The 13,553-nt window shown below is 41.6% G+C and overlaps 2 protein-coding genes across 5 annotated transcripts; one reads left to right on the top strand and one right to left on the bottom strand.

The window, feature by feature from the left end:
* The first annotated feature begins 138 nt into the window (after positions 1-138).
* On the top strand, positions 139-8,516 carry stau1 (staufen double-stranded RNA binding protein 1). Of its 4 annotated transcripts, none has more exons than XM_034219109.1 (15): positions 139-347; positions 2,320-2,625; positions 3,140-3,261; positions 3,363-3,507; positions 3,625-3,778; positions 3,886-4,057; positions 4,162-4,257; positions 4,400-4,612; positions 5,120-5,263; positions 5,389-5,535; positions 5,618-5,693; positions 5,798-6,114; positions 6,453-6,575; positions 7,016-7,095; positions 7,773-8,516. In XM_034219109.1, the coding sequence occupies exons 2-15, from the start codon at positions 2,433-2,435 to the stop codon at positions 7,858-7,860; spliced, it is 2,070 nt and encodes a 689-aa protein (XP_034075000.1). In that variant the 5' UTR covers positions 139-347; positions 2,320-2,432; the 3' UTR covers positions 7,861-8,516. The 4 variants fall into 4 exon arrangements, with proteins under 4 accessions (XP_034075000.1, XP_034074999.1, XP_034074996.1 ...); XM_034219108.1 differs by having other exon boundaries at positions 3,622-3,778; XM_034219105.1 differs by having other exon boundaries at positions 3,363-3,519; positions 3,622-3,778.
* A 401-nt stretch (positions 8,517-8,917) lies between these two features.
* LOC117548106 (retinol dehydrogenase 10-A) lies at positions 8,918-12,642 on the bottom strand. The gene is made up of 5 exons (XM_034219139.1): positions 12,082-12,642; positions 11,128-11,226; positions 10,834-10,979; positions 9,590-9,724; positions 8,918-9,493 (listed from the first exon to the last, which is right to left on the bottom strand). The coding sequence occupies exons 1-5, from the start codon at positions 12,532-12,534 to the stop codon at positions 9,373-9,375; spliced, it is 954 nt and encodes a 317-aa protein (XP_034075030.1). The 5' UTR covers positions 12,535-12,642; the 3' UTR covers positions 8,918-9,372.
* Positions 12,643-13,553: the final 911 nt, after the last annotated feature.

Genomic DNA, 13,553 nt, shown 5'->3' with positions numbered 1-13,553 from the left:
TCCCCAACAAGCGATACTTTGTGTTTTGAGTTGATCAGTTTGCACTTATGTTAAAATGTAAAACTTGATTCACCTTCACTGCTCAATCGTGCTCACTGTCCAGTAAATCCTGCCTTATTTTGGAAGTACTTCCTCTCTGTCAACGTCACTTCCTGAGGAGAGAATGAAGATTGGGCCATTCTCTTTAGTGTTTGCCCTGTTCTCCCAATGTCCACCTACTCACCGCCCGCTTTTTGATACAAAAACAACTTAAACTGACTCTTGAAACCTGCCACTAGCAAAAGCAAACGTTAGTAAATCAACGTATACTATGGAGTAATTTAAAACCCGAACCAAGGAGCGACGAGGTGAGGTTTATTTTGTGCAGTGACTTATCTAGGGTCGGGCTTAGCTAGCTAGCCAGATAGCATTTTCGCCGGCTATTCCCAGACTCCCTGTGATTTATTTGATCTGTACCTATCTTATACAATAGTGTCAAGTGCTGCTACTAATGTGTTGGGTTCACATCTTTCAGAGGGCACCATTGCATCTGCCATTTAGGATATGTTTTAAAGAAGTGTGCTATTTTGCCCATCCCTGCAACTGTAAGCTAGTTGGCTAACGTGGTCCTCTGGGGAAACTTGCATAATCGGCCTGGTTAAATTAAACACTTGTTAATGTCCTGCTGACAATAATGTCTTCTTTTTGGAGACTTTCATACTTATGGACACTTCATCAGGAAATATGCAATCGCATTGTTGGGAAAGACATTCTCTTGTTTGCATATCTGCTGGCAGTGAAAGCTGCTAGCTAGCTAGTTTACCAGCTACTCTTCTTTAAACATCTAGGAAATGTTCAAGTTGACTTCATACTAATAATATAGTTTATTTGCATTGGTTAAAATCAGTGCATGGTCATTTTGGTTAGATAAGATTAAACCCGAGGCTCCAAGGTCCGACAACACCCACTCTGATGGACACCACCCAACTCTGTTACAACATCATTACAAAGTGTGTGGATCAGTACCATCTTTAATTGGCAGCTAATGTACAGCAACCAATGTTAATGAGGACTTAATATAACCCAGTGACAGTGGTGGGTTTAGCGTCGGGTTCCATCTGTCCACACGTCACATTTCATTGTTTGGTGGTCCTGGGCTGATCAATACAGTTGCCTCTATGATGTTGGCATTCGGGGTGTCTACCTGTGTTGGGACTTCACTCAAATCTGTATGTGCATTTGTAAGGACCAATACAGTTCTCAGAGACCTTCATGAATGTTGTGGAAACACATTTGTGAGAGGCATTCAGCAGTTATCATCCTATCCTGTAGCAATACTTAAATTAATTGTACCTTAATGTCATTTTTATTATTTTTGATTCTAACCTTTTTTTTTTAATTAATACAACCATATGTTATTCAATATGCTCCTTAGATATATTTTTATTTTATTTGTTTTATTATTTTCTCCTTATAGCATTGTGAAACACCTTGAGATGACATTGTTTTTAAAGTGTGCTATATAAATGAAATGTATTATTAATGTTGGTGTAATAGTCACAGGGTAAACAAATACTCAAAATGAATTATTTCACAATTGCCACAAATTGATTATATATGTGCAATATTTGCAGAAAGAGTAATGATAGAAATATTGTGTATTTTATTTGTATTAGTGCAGAAAACGGAACTCAAATTAAACTTTATTTTGAATATGTTTTATATTGTACAGTAAAGGAATTGACTGTATCAAAGGAAGGCTTATATACTGCATGTATCATAAGCTGGGTAATAATTGGCTCTCAGACTATAGCCAAGCGGTCCAGAAAATGACGTCAGTGGATTATGGTCTCTTAATTCTTACCTGCATGACCCACATTCTCCTAATCCTTTCAAATGTTGATCATTGTATTAAATGATATGGGCCTGTTTCAGTTTAACGATCACAATAATTTGAAAGTGCGTAGTTGAACTTAACTTGCAAAAGCTATGTGTGAAGGTCAGTGGTTAGAGGTGTTGCCTGACGGCAGGAGGGTCTGGTTTCAAAGCTGACTAGCCGGGGCCTTTCTGTGCTAATGCTGCATGTTGTCCCATCTCTGCTTGGGTTCCCTCTCACACCAGGTTCGGTGAACTAGAAACAATTGTTCATAGAGGTAAATGTTATGGTTTGTCAGTCCTGTGATGGGCAGCCGGCCCAGTGAGAACTCTTTGGCTTGCCCATCAGGAGCTAAGGACTCCAGTATATGTGAAAAATGACAAGCAAGTGTTATTTTCTTCAAACTTAATAATTGGTACATCTTACCTAATGATCTCATATCCTCATTTTCCTTCATTTCCCAGGCAGAGCTTACATCCACACCTCCTCAATCAACAGTTCCTTTCACCTCTGGCATTCACCTTTGCTGCACTTCAAAGTTCTTATCCTGACCTCGTCCTACTTTACCTGTACAAGGATGTCCCAGCTCCAGTTTCAGTGTCCCACAAGTCCCATCCCTGCTGCCTCTGCCCCCCTGCAGCTGGGGCAGCCTCAGCTCGGCTACAGCATCCACTGTGCTGCCGACACTCTGCCCTCGGAGAGCGCAGGCCAGCCAATGAGGAGCTCCGCTCTCCCTGCCGGCTCAGCCACCCCCTACAATAACAACACAGGTTTGTTTAATATATCTGTTTTTACAAGATTATTGTTTTTTGTTGTCATATATATATTTTTTTTGTCACAGTTATCAGAATCAGAATACCTTTATTCGTCCCACAGAGGGGACATTTACATTTGTTAGAGCAGAAAAGAGCCAAAGACAGCTTAATGTTAACTAAGAAGCATGCATAAGAAACATATTAAAGATTTAAAAATAATAATAATTACACAAAATCCTGTAACAGTTCTGAAGATGTAGCAGCAAGGTATATATTACACACAGGTATACGTACCCTTTGTTTAGCCACTATAATCATATATTTGATTGCTACTTTGTATTTCAAACCCATATTTTACTGTATAAAAGTCTCTGTATGCCACCAGTGCTTTGGAAATCTTAAAGTTTTTATGATTTTAGTTTTCAAATGTTAATAAAGCCCTGTGTGTCCCAGCAGTCGGTTTTTGTGTTTATGATCATGTCCATTTGCTCAGTTATGAGTATTCTAAACCTTTTTTGTTTTCTCACAGTATCTAACATGGCAAACCCTAAAGAGAAGACCCCCATGTGTTTGGTGAATGAGTTAGCCCGTTTCAATAAGATTCAACCTGAGTATAAGCTGCTGTGTGAGCAAGGGCCAGCTCACTCTAAGGTACTTTGAGAGTCATTCTAACAAACAAACGATGCCGTTGTCTTCTTTGTCACATGGCGGTGCCAATGAACACACATCTATTGTATCTCTGCATCTGCCAGATTTTCTCAGTGAGGCTCACACTGGGAGAGCAGCACTGGGAGGCAGAGGGGACCAGCATCAAGAAAGCCCAGCACTCGGCTGCTGAATCTGCCCTCGCTGAGACAACACTTCCCAAACCTACCATGAGGACGCCCCGCAACACAGGCAAGAACCCAGGTGGGCTCCTCCCACTGGCCCTGTTGCACTCTTTGTAATGTTTGTTAGCACCATGCAGTAATAGTTTTCTAACTTGTTGTTTTATCTGTGTTTGCCTTTCAGCAGATGGCATGACACATACCATGGAGTTAAATGCACTATGTATGAAGCTTGGTAAAAAGCCTATGTATAAACCTGTTGACCCGTATCCTGGGATGAGACCTCCAAACTTCAATTACAACGTCCGGGCTCCAGGACCTTACCAGCGCCCTATGCAACAGTGAGTTGTCCTTTTTTTGAAAATAAGGAAATATCTTCAATTCTTCTCCTGATGGTATGTTTGTGAGATAATACAAAAATGGTTGCATTTTAATTTTGTGTGTGCAGGTATTATTACCCATTTCCTCCAGTGGGACCAATGCTATACCACATGGAGCTTTCCATCGGAGGCCAGCAGTTTATTGGAAAGGGACGCACGCGGCAGTTGGCCAAACATGAGGCTGCTGCCAAGGCCCTGAACGTTTTATACAAAGAGCCAATACTGCAAGAGTTACCAGAGGTGAGAAAAGGAAGCAGAAACCCGGCATTAAAAAGTGCTACAAAGAAATTGGATTTAGACTTGAATGGCTTTTCTTTCTTTAATATGCTTTCTGCTCCTAACAGATGAATGGAGAGCCTGAGGAGGAGAACCTCAACAAATCAGAAATCAGCCAAGTGTTTGAAATTGCACTTAAACGCAACTTACCTGTCAACTTTGAGGTGATTACCTAAATGAAATACATTTGAGCATCAGTTTAGTGATACGTCGACAAGATGTTTGACCTAGCCCTGTTTCTTATCAAGTTTAAATGTAGAACATGAATGCTCCTCTCCATCATAGTTTGTCACTGTTGTTTTTCAGGTTTTAAAAGAAGACGGCCCCCCCCATATGAAGAGTTTTATAGTGCGCGTTGCAGTCGGGGAGTTCACTGGAGAGGGTGAAGGAAAGAGTAAAAAGATTGCCAAGAAGTTGGCAGCAGCATCGGTGCTGGGAGAGTTGAAAAGGCTACCACATATACCCAGTGTGGAAAAGACACTGCCACGCATCAAAAAGAAAACCAAATCCATCATCAAGGTAAAGGGAGCTGTGAGCAGCAATACGGAAAATCACGAACGGACCCTAAAAACTTCATTAAAGGTCACCTATTATGCAAAATCCACTTTTTCATGTCTTTTCTACATAAACATGTGTCCCCTCTGTGGAAAGAGATTCTGAAAGTTTCAGGAGAAAAGATTCACTCACTTTTTGTCCTAATCCATTTATATAAAAACCTGTCTGAAAATAAGCTGATAAATGTTTTTGCCTTGTGTAACCATTAGCCAATACCAACCAAGGTACCCCCCCCCCCACACCTTATCACCTGAATCTCCTCCTAGAGCACCATGGTGTTCTTTTTAACCAAATATCTCTGAGGGGAGTGGCTCCTTATTTTCATCTAAAGTAACAGACACAGAATCAGCACTTTTGAAACAGGGCTGAAACAGAGGGGATTATGGGATGTTTGTATATATCTGAGACCTCTAATATATGGATGAAAAACAGTATGATACCTTTAAGTGACTTTTGACCTCACATCCACAGCTGCAGACCAGCCCAGAATATGGCCAGGGAATGAATCCCATCAGCCGCCTGGCTCAGATCCAGCAGGCCAAGAAGGAGAAGGAGCCGGAGTACAGCATGGTGACGGAGAGAGGTCTGCCTCGGCGCCGGGAGTTCGTCATGCAGGTGATTCAACAGCAACGGATGCCTTCCCTTAACTTCTGCAACTGTCTCTGATATCCTCTGCTTTGTTTGTAGATTTCTCCCCAATCATCTTTTTCATGTGTTTTGCTGCATGTTTTCTGCCACAGGTGACGGTGTGCAGTCAGACTGCAGAGGGAATGGGGCCCAGTAAAAAAGTGGCCAAGAGGAACGCAGCAGAGAAAATGCTGGAGCTCTTGGGATATAAAGTGCCTCAGCCTCAGCCCCCTAAACCGGCTCTGAAAACTGATGAGAAGGTACTGCCTCGCCTCCTGTCAATCATTATAAACCTGGCAGACAAGGAAGATTTCATTTGTGACATTCTTTTGTATTGTTTAGACCCCAGTGAAAAAACCAGGTGATGGGCGCAAAGTGACCTTCTTCGAACCTGGCTCTGCAGAGGAGAGGACATTGAGTAAGTGTCAACATATCTGCTGGACTGAAATATTTAGCTGAGGTCATATTCATTTATTTCAGTCAATAATACAGCGCTTATAAATGTGCTTTTTCCTTTTGAAGTGACCAAGGACCAGGACTTCCGCCTGCCTTACATGAACCACCACCAGCAGCTTCCTGCCGGTATCCTTCCCATGGTCCCTGAAGTGGCTCAGGCAGTCGGAATCTGCCAAGTGTCCCAGGACTACAGTCGAGCTGCACCCAACCCCGGCATGGCCACCATCACTGCTATTATTGCCAACGAGCTGCTCTACACAGGGACGTCACCGACTGCTGAGACTATCCTACAGAACAAGAACAATCTGAACCAACTGCCCCACGGACCCCTCACCAGGCCTTCAGAGCAGCTCGGCTTCCTTTCATCGGTGCAGAACCTGCAGGTAACTGACGGCATGTTCCACTTCGGGGAGTTCAGTAACGCCCTTAGATTCAAGATTGAAGGCTTTTATTGTCATATGTACATAGCCACGGTGTAGTTATGACAATGACATTCTTAGGTCACAGGCTCCTCCAACAGTGCAACACAATAAAAGAGATAATAGGGCAAAATAAAATAGAATATAATAGAAAGTACCAAAAGTAATTGGAATATATATATATAAGTATAAGTTACAACCAGATGAATGTTATGGATGTTCTTTCAACAGTTCTTAGTGTGCATGCATTTGATTTGGACAAAAACATGTTGAGATTTATTGAAATATTGTATTTTCTGCAGGTGGAGTACAAAGATTTCCCCAAAAACAACAAGAACGAGTTTGTGTCCCTGATTAACTGCTCCTCCCATCCTCCGCTCATCAGTCATGGGATTGGGAAAGATGTAGAATCCTGTCATGATATGGTGAGTGTTTTTCTAAGTGTGAAATGTATTGTTTCCATTTATTATCTTTACAAAGCTTTTTCTATTCTATGTCCAGAATGCATGTCCCTAAACTTACAATGCAAGTTATCACATTGAGAGAAATGATGAGGTGTTTGGAGGCCTCAGATTGGGCCAGGATATCACACTAATAGGATAATGCTGGAAACAAAGGGCTTCAAGAGGGTCACTCACCATAACAACATCCAATGTTGACAAAGCTGGACGGATTAGTTCTCAGTGCATCATATGCTGCCAAGCGTATCATTAAGCCCTACCTTTTCCACAGCTAATTACTGCTCTTGCACAGAACAAAGCAAGTGTTACGATAATAGCTGTCCGAGTTTTCTTTTATTTCCTTTTGTACTGGAATTTGGGACAATGCAATAACCTTGAACCTTTACTGTTCTTCACCTCTTCAGGCTGCATTGAATATATTGAAGTTGCTCTCGGAGTTGGACCAGCAGTCAAATGAAAGGACAGGAAATGGACCAATCTCTCGGTAAGCTGTGACCAACACTGTCTCTCTGGCTACTTATAGCTGTTTAACATAAACCTTTCATCGTGCTAATGAACAGAATCAGTAATCAAGAAAATGCTACATGTAAACACTTCAATCAGCATTAAATGGTTTGCTCTGAAGATGTTGCTTATCAATTTTCCAAGTGCTGCATGTTTCCCAGGGAACCTTAGGAGATCATCTATTAATGTTCTGAAGATAGCCAGACACAGCCCTTGCTTAATAACCCAGAATGTATTCTACTGTTATTAAAGAAGTAGCTTGTGAGTTGCTCCCGATGGCATGGCCAACGGTGTGTGAATGTTAGGTCCTAGAGCAAGTGGTACTGCTCTGTATGAATGGGTGTGAATGGGTGAATGACATGTAGTATGTAAAGCGCTTTGAGGGGTCGTAAAGACTGGATAAAGCGCTATATAAGTACAGTCCATTTACCATTTACCATTTGTATGAAAAGCACAGTGTTAAACTGGCAATCGTTGTAGGTACTCAACACGTCTCACAGTCTAAGGCTGGATTTGGTGGTGTTGCTGTCTATTCTTTAAAACATGACCCAGCGCACATGTAAATGCTACACACAGGTGCACGTAAACACAGCTATCAAAGTCATATTTTGGGTCAGATGAACTGTTAACACTGACTCTGTGACTTATTCTCCTCAGGTGTGGCAAGCAGGAGATGGAAGGTGACTTGCACCTGAAACAGGCTAACTCAAGCACATTGACACAGACTCTGGACGGCACTGTTTAGATGATCAGTGGTCTGTAAAAGCACTAGAGAAAACTCTGACACTGTGTTCTTAGTTTTAGACGTTTACAGGAAGCTTCCGGGTCTGTAGACGCTAAACCATCACTGTTCATATTCACCTTTCCAAGATGTTAAACAAGATCGATAGGAAAAATAGGTCCCTCCCCTTGATTTTGTTTAATTTGTACACAGTATTTATTTTTTTGCTTTTAGAAAAAGTAGCTGCATCCTAGCCAATGAGTCTGGGGTTTATTTGGTGGGGGGGGAAAGACGCGACTAACTGTGAATTCTGTTTTGTTTAGCCTAGAACTTGTTTCCTCTCTGTAAGAACTTTCTTCTTGTTTTTAAGTATTTGACGTTTGATCCCCTGCTGAGGTAGTCCTTTAAACTAGCTCTCATAAAGGTCACAACCCCATCTTTGTCTAGGGTGCAGCTGGCGAACCTCTGTTGATTTTCCTAGAGTGCTTTACATAAACAACCACACGTGTTATTGACATTACCATGTAGGGCTGGGTTACTAAATGTAGCGTTTGATGTAATGTGACGTTGTCTCTGCTGTGTGGCAGCGATGTTTCCCTGATGCTTCCTCTCTCTCTCTCTCTCTCTCTCTCTCCGCTCCCCATGGTAATAAACTGATGTGCTTACTTGCACAAAACTAAGTCTTCTCTTATCTTTTTTCCTTCTTGACATGGGTAGTATTAAACCGAAAAGTAAATGTTAGGCTGTGCGACAATTCAATATTTATTTTGCATAAACCTTTTGATGATTCGCTTGAATTGCTTTGAACAGCATTTGACTATTTAACATGTTATTTTGTATGCATTTGGCATATTACTGGTATTAGTATTGGCAACACTATTTTAGATATTGCTAAAATAAGTTGTTCTAAAAATGGCCCCAGAAAATCCTTTGTTTTAGGAATTGTGATAAAAGTAGAAAAAGGCACTTTTTCACCTCATTCATCCTTACCATGGTTTTCGCTAATTTATGAGTCATGTACGAGTAACAATAAGCACACAAATCACAAGCACTCGCCACACACTGAGTTTGGAGATGTGGTTTTTCAATCATTTCATTTAATGTAAACATAATACAGCGCAATATCCTGGTACATTATTAAATGACAGATGTTAATGACACATCCCCTTGGCCAGTCCAGCATCCAGTCACTTTTAAGTGCTCATCTTGCAGGTTTATGGAGAAATCTGTTTGAACTGTCTCTAAATTCCATCTGAACATTGATGTGTGGGTGCTGATGATCACTTGGCTGAGTTGTCATCTAGTACACTTCTGAAGCTCACAGTCAGCTTCATTCGGCCTCAGTATTACATTGGTCCAATAGGTTCTTAATGTAGCTGGGCAGTTTGGCCCACTGTTGTCCACACAAACAGAAGGATATTCTTATTTAATTGAATGGTTTTGACTCCAAAATTGGCTTCAGAATGAAATACATTTTTCACATTTGGCCCTAATCCTCTTCTGTACAAAGGTTTTCTTAACAGTACTAATGTGAAATTATTCAACCTTAACGGAGTTATTCAACAATAGTTGCTTCCTAGCCTCAATGAAGGGGTACATGCACTTGTCAGAGCCCATGAAACGATATGTAACCACATTGGATTCCCATGGCAACAATCTGAAAAGAAACAAACATCGTGAACATCAGCTGCTGAGCAGTGTTAAGAGTTATTTATAGTCTCTGATTGGTCTGAAGGTGTAGCTCTGTACTCACGCTCTGGAGAGGAACGGCAGGTATGTGAGGCGAGGGATGCACACTAAGGGCTGGTCCACCAGGATGGCGTTCATGGCCTGCTCCACACAGTACTGGGGGTCCAGAGGGGAAAGGAGGAACTGTTCCACCTCCTCCCTATTAGTGGCACCAAAGGACAAACAGGCGGTCACAGATGAGTAAGTGTGATGGAAACTTCTGAAGCAATGGAGACGAAACTCAGAGAGACACAGGGAGAGCAGGAACTTTGATGGTTTATTTGGAGTTCGGCCGGAGAATTCACAAGACATGTCGTGTGCCACGAGTTGACAGCGGTTGCCAAACCAATTCTGAAGATCTCTACCCCAGACCCATGTATTTAGCCGGTTCTGAGAGAATCATCAACATGCTGCATAACAAGATAAAACAGGCAAAGCACAATAACACCTATCAGCTGACGCCAACAGGCAGGAATAGGGAGACAACACACTGAGAGCACAGCCTGTGCTCACTGAGGTCAGAACAAACTGATAAACTGGGTCAAAGTTGTGGGCCTAGGAAAATATTTCCCCAACAGTAAGTATGCATCACTTTCAAAGCACACACAAACCAAAGCATCCACTCGTAGACCAACATACCCTTATCATTGTGTTGCATTCAAAGTGTATGGTAATAGACAGGATTTTTAATTTTGAATATCAACAGAATAACCCAGGGTCATAATAGAAAGACTTGTTATGCATCTAAACTAGTGACTGTGACTGCCAGGGACTGCGGTCGTCTTTCAATCAGGAGGTTGTGTGTTTGATCCCAGCCCTTGCAGTCAACATGTACCCTTGGGCAAGATACTTAACCCCGAGTTGCTCCCGGTCTGTGTGACAGAATTTGAACTTCCTAGAGCAAGTGGCACTGTTCTGTATGAATGAGGTGTGAATGAAATTGGGATTAAATTATGACTTGTATTCTTTAAGATAAATAAGATAAGAAGTATTTTATTGAACCCAATTTGGGAACATTTTTAAACAGTACTTTGAAGCACTTTGAGGGGTCGTAAAGACTGGATAAAGTGCTTTATGAATTCACTCCATTTACCAAAGTGAACAAGCAAACCAGGAACACAAATGCTACTGTTGAGCAGTTTTTCCACCATACTTATTTAGGATTTTGTTATATATTCCAGTTTCGGTCTAAATTGCTAATTATAATTATCCGATTTACAGTTTAATGACATGCTGTGATTGGATAAGGTGCTCTTTTTGTTGGCATACCGTATCTTGCAGCCGCTAAACATGCCAGTGTCTACAATGTAGGGGCACACGAGAGTCGTCTTCACTCCATCAACCTCGTCAGCCAGCAGCTCATGGGCCAGAGACTCGTGGAAGCCCACTGCTGCAAACTTACTGGCACAGTAATCCTGTCTCAAACAAAAACAAATTTGGGGGGGGACATTTACAAAATGATTTACAATTTGATTAGTTTACTTAAGCAGAGAAGTGTGTGAACGTCTGTAAAGTGTAGTTTTCTTAGTGTTGCAGTGCGGTGTTTCCATGTCCATGGTTCACCTCGACACAAGCTGTGCTGAAGAGACCGAGGACGCTGGCGATGGTGACGATGTGTCCATGATTCTGGGCCTTCATCTGAGGGAGGAAGGCTTTCACTGTCTGAGGCACACACACACACATTCTGTTAGATTGCAGCAGGATCTTATGAGGCAACTAGTACATGAAAACAGTTTTTACTTAAATGTTGCTCAATGCAAAGGAAGCTTATGTTACACGAGCAGCTTCACCTGAGGAGGATTTATGTGGGAAACCCACAGTATAGGCCAAAGTGCGAAGGGGATAAAGCTATTAACGCAAAACATTTTACACGTCACACATAACACTGTGCAAAATAACCTGCTCTGTACAACATCTGATGCTGCAAAGCTTGTGTATTGTGAAAAGTTTTATTTCCAGGTCTTAATTCAGGCAGTGATGAATCATTGTCTGTGTTCGACTAAGAAAATGTGCCAACTGCAAAAAAAGGCAGATTTAATTTTGTGAAGTTAAAATTGGTGCAAATAAGGAAACAGAATGAAAAAAGATGGCAGACAATCAAACCAATCATTGTGTGTGCAGCTTTATAATTTTAGTAAAATCTCACTGCTGTGATGTTTCTGCCAAAACAAGAAAAGTGTTCAATTTTCATACAAACCAATCAAGACAATGACTGAATTCCCTGAAGTGTTTTACATTGTCTTGATTGTGTAACACATGATCTGCTGCTAAACCCCACTCTGACAATGGTTTCAGAATTATATTTTAATAAAACATGAAGCTACACAGACTTACAGACTGTTTTGATCGTTTGCCACCATTTTCCACTCACTCAATGGTATTGAGACAAATTATTAAGTCAATGGCAGCGGGACATTCTGTCTGAACCTAAGGAGGTTTCATCTGGGGGATTCAACACTTAAAGTGTATTTGTTCATATCTCTTTAACAAATGTCATATAGACGAAATAGTTCTCACCCAGAAGAGAGCATGGCAGTTGACTTTCATGCTCCTCTCTATCATTTCATCAGGACAGTCCAACATGCGCTCCCCAGCCACCACTCCAGCGTTGTTCACCAGCATTGTAACGTCCCGGCCCAGATCCCTCCGCACAAGCTCTGCGTTGCGATACACATCATGCCTGTCGGTCACATCCACCGTGTACGTGTACGCCTTACCCCCCTTCTCCCGCACCAGCTTGGCTGTCTGCTCGTTGGAACTGGTGTTGATGTCCCAAAGCACCACCTCTGCCCCATGCTTGGTGAACTCCTGAGCAAAGATCTGACCCAGACCTCCACCTGCTCCGGTGATCAGCACCAGCTCCCCATCAATGGGCTTGGTGCGCGGGCGCAGGACGATCCGTATAGAGTTGCGAATGATGAAGTAAATCACATCCAGTACCATCATCTGGAGGTCCATTAGAAAAATCATCTTGATCTTTTGTACTGCTGAGGGTCTTGATTGTAGGAAGAAATGTCTCAGTAGTCCACAGCGGGTTAGACTTCACACCTGTGAAGGTGTTTCCTGCGACCTGACAATGTGTTAGATTGTGTGAGTGAGAAAGACGCAGAAAGCCAAGCTGGTGTTTTCCTCCTTCTGTGACCATTGGTCTCCGTCCGTGGTTTATTTAAATACTCTCCTCCCGGATTAGAGGAAATACCTTGAGCTCCTGATAAAAAACACTTGTGTTGCAAGCTTCAGATGTATACTATTCCACTATGACTGAGGGAAATAACACGTGCTACGTTAATACGCCAAGTTAAAGATTCTTGAAGTTCCAGGGTCTTTGTTGGACCCTGTTATTCAAAGTGTGCAGCCTGCACATGTTAAACTTAACATATACCTTTAAATAAGACACACATTAGTATATGAAAAAGCTTGCACCTTTATCTGAAAGTAGGCTATATGAGAAATACAATTCCCAATAACTGTGTGAGGATCTCAATGTAGTTTGTCCCCTTGGACTACCAGGACGAATGATAATCTTTCTACTTATATTGTTTAAACTAATTTGGTGTACCAACTTTCAGAGTCAAATGCTGCTAATTTGTTAGTCAGTTCAGAGTTTAGCACTGCGTCCTCACAGCGGAGTTGAAGTAGTGAGATCAAGTTAACATTTTTGCTAACCATTGAGGGACAAGCTTTGGTTCCAGTTCAACCTTGGCACTGCACTGAAATTAACTCATACATCCGAACTTAAGAAGATTATCGATAATGTAAATCTCTGCTTTGTGACGTGCCAAGAAGCCTGCTTATAGTGTGTCACATTTTTGTTTTCTAGGTGAACACTGAAAGCCTTGTTTACCCCGTGTTGGCATAAGAGCCATATTCAGAGAACAATACAATACAGTGTTCTGCATTTAAGTTTAGTGTAGTTATTTGTGTGTCATAGTAGAACATGCTAGGTTAAATGTGTTTTGTTTTTACATTATATTTTAAAGATACTCATA

This window comes from Gymnodraco acuticeps, unplaced genomic scaffold, assembly GCF_902827175.1.
Source record: "Gymnodraco acuticeps unplaced genomic scaffold, fGymAcu1.1, whole genome shotgun sequence".
NCBI classification, from domain to species: Eukaryota; Metazoa; Chordata; class Actinopteri; order Perciformes; family Bathydraconidae; genus Gymnodraco; species Gymnodraco acuticeps.
The sequence above is the reverse complement of the archived record's forward strand: the minus strand, read 5'-3'. Positions and strand labels throughout refer to the sequence as shown.

Bases quoted from the DNA above. Each gene is read 5' to 3' on its own strand.
- stau1 (XM_034219105.1), top strand. From the start codon at position 2,433: ATGTCCCAGCTCCAGTTTCAGTGTCCCACAAGTCCCATCCCTGCTGCC. The intron at 2,626-3,139 runs GTTTGTTTAATA...GTTTTCTCACAG, and splicing joins CCCCTACAATAACAACACAG to TATCTAACATGGCAAACCCT. The intron at 3,262-3,362 runs GTACTTTGAGAG...TGCATCTGCCAG, and splicing joins AAGGGCCAGCTCACTCTAAG to ATTTTCTCAGTGAGGCTCAC.
- LOC117548106 (XM_034219139.1), bottom strand. From the start codon at position 12,534: ATGATTTTTCTAATGGACCTCCAGATGATGGTACTGGATGTGATTTAC. The intron at 11,227-12,081 runs GTGAGAACTATT...TGTGTGCCTCAG, and splicing joins ACTGCCATGCTCTCTTCTGG to ACAGTGAAAGCCTTCCTCCC. The intron at 9,494-9,589 runs GTGAGTACAGAG...GTTTCTTTTCAG, and splicing joins CTGCCGTTCCTCTCCAGAGC to ATTGTTGCCATGGGAATCCA.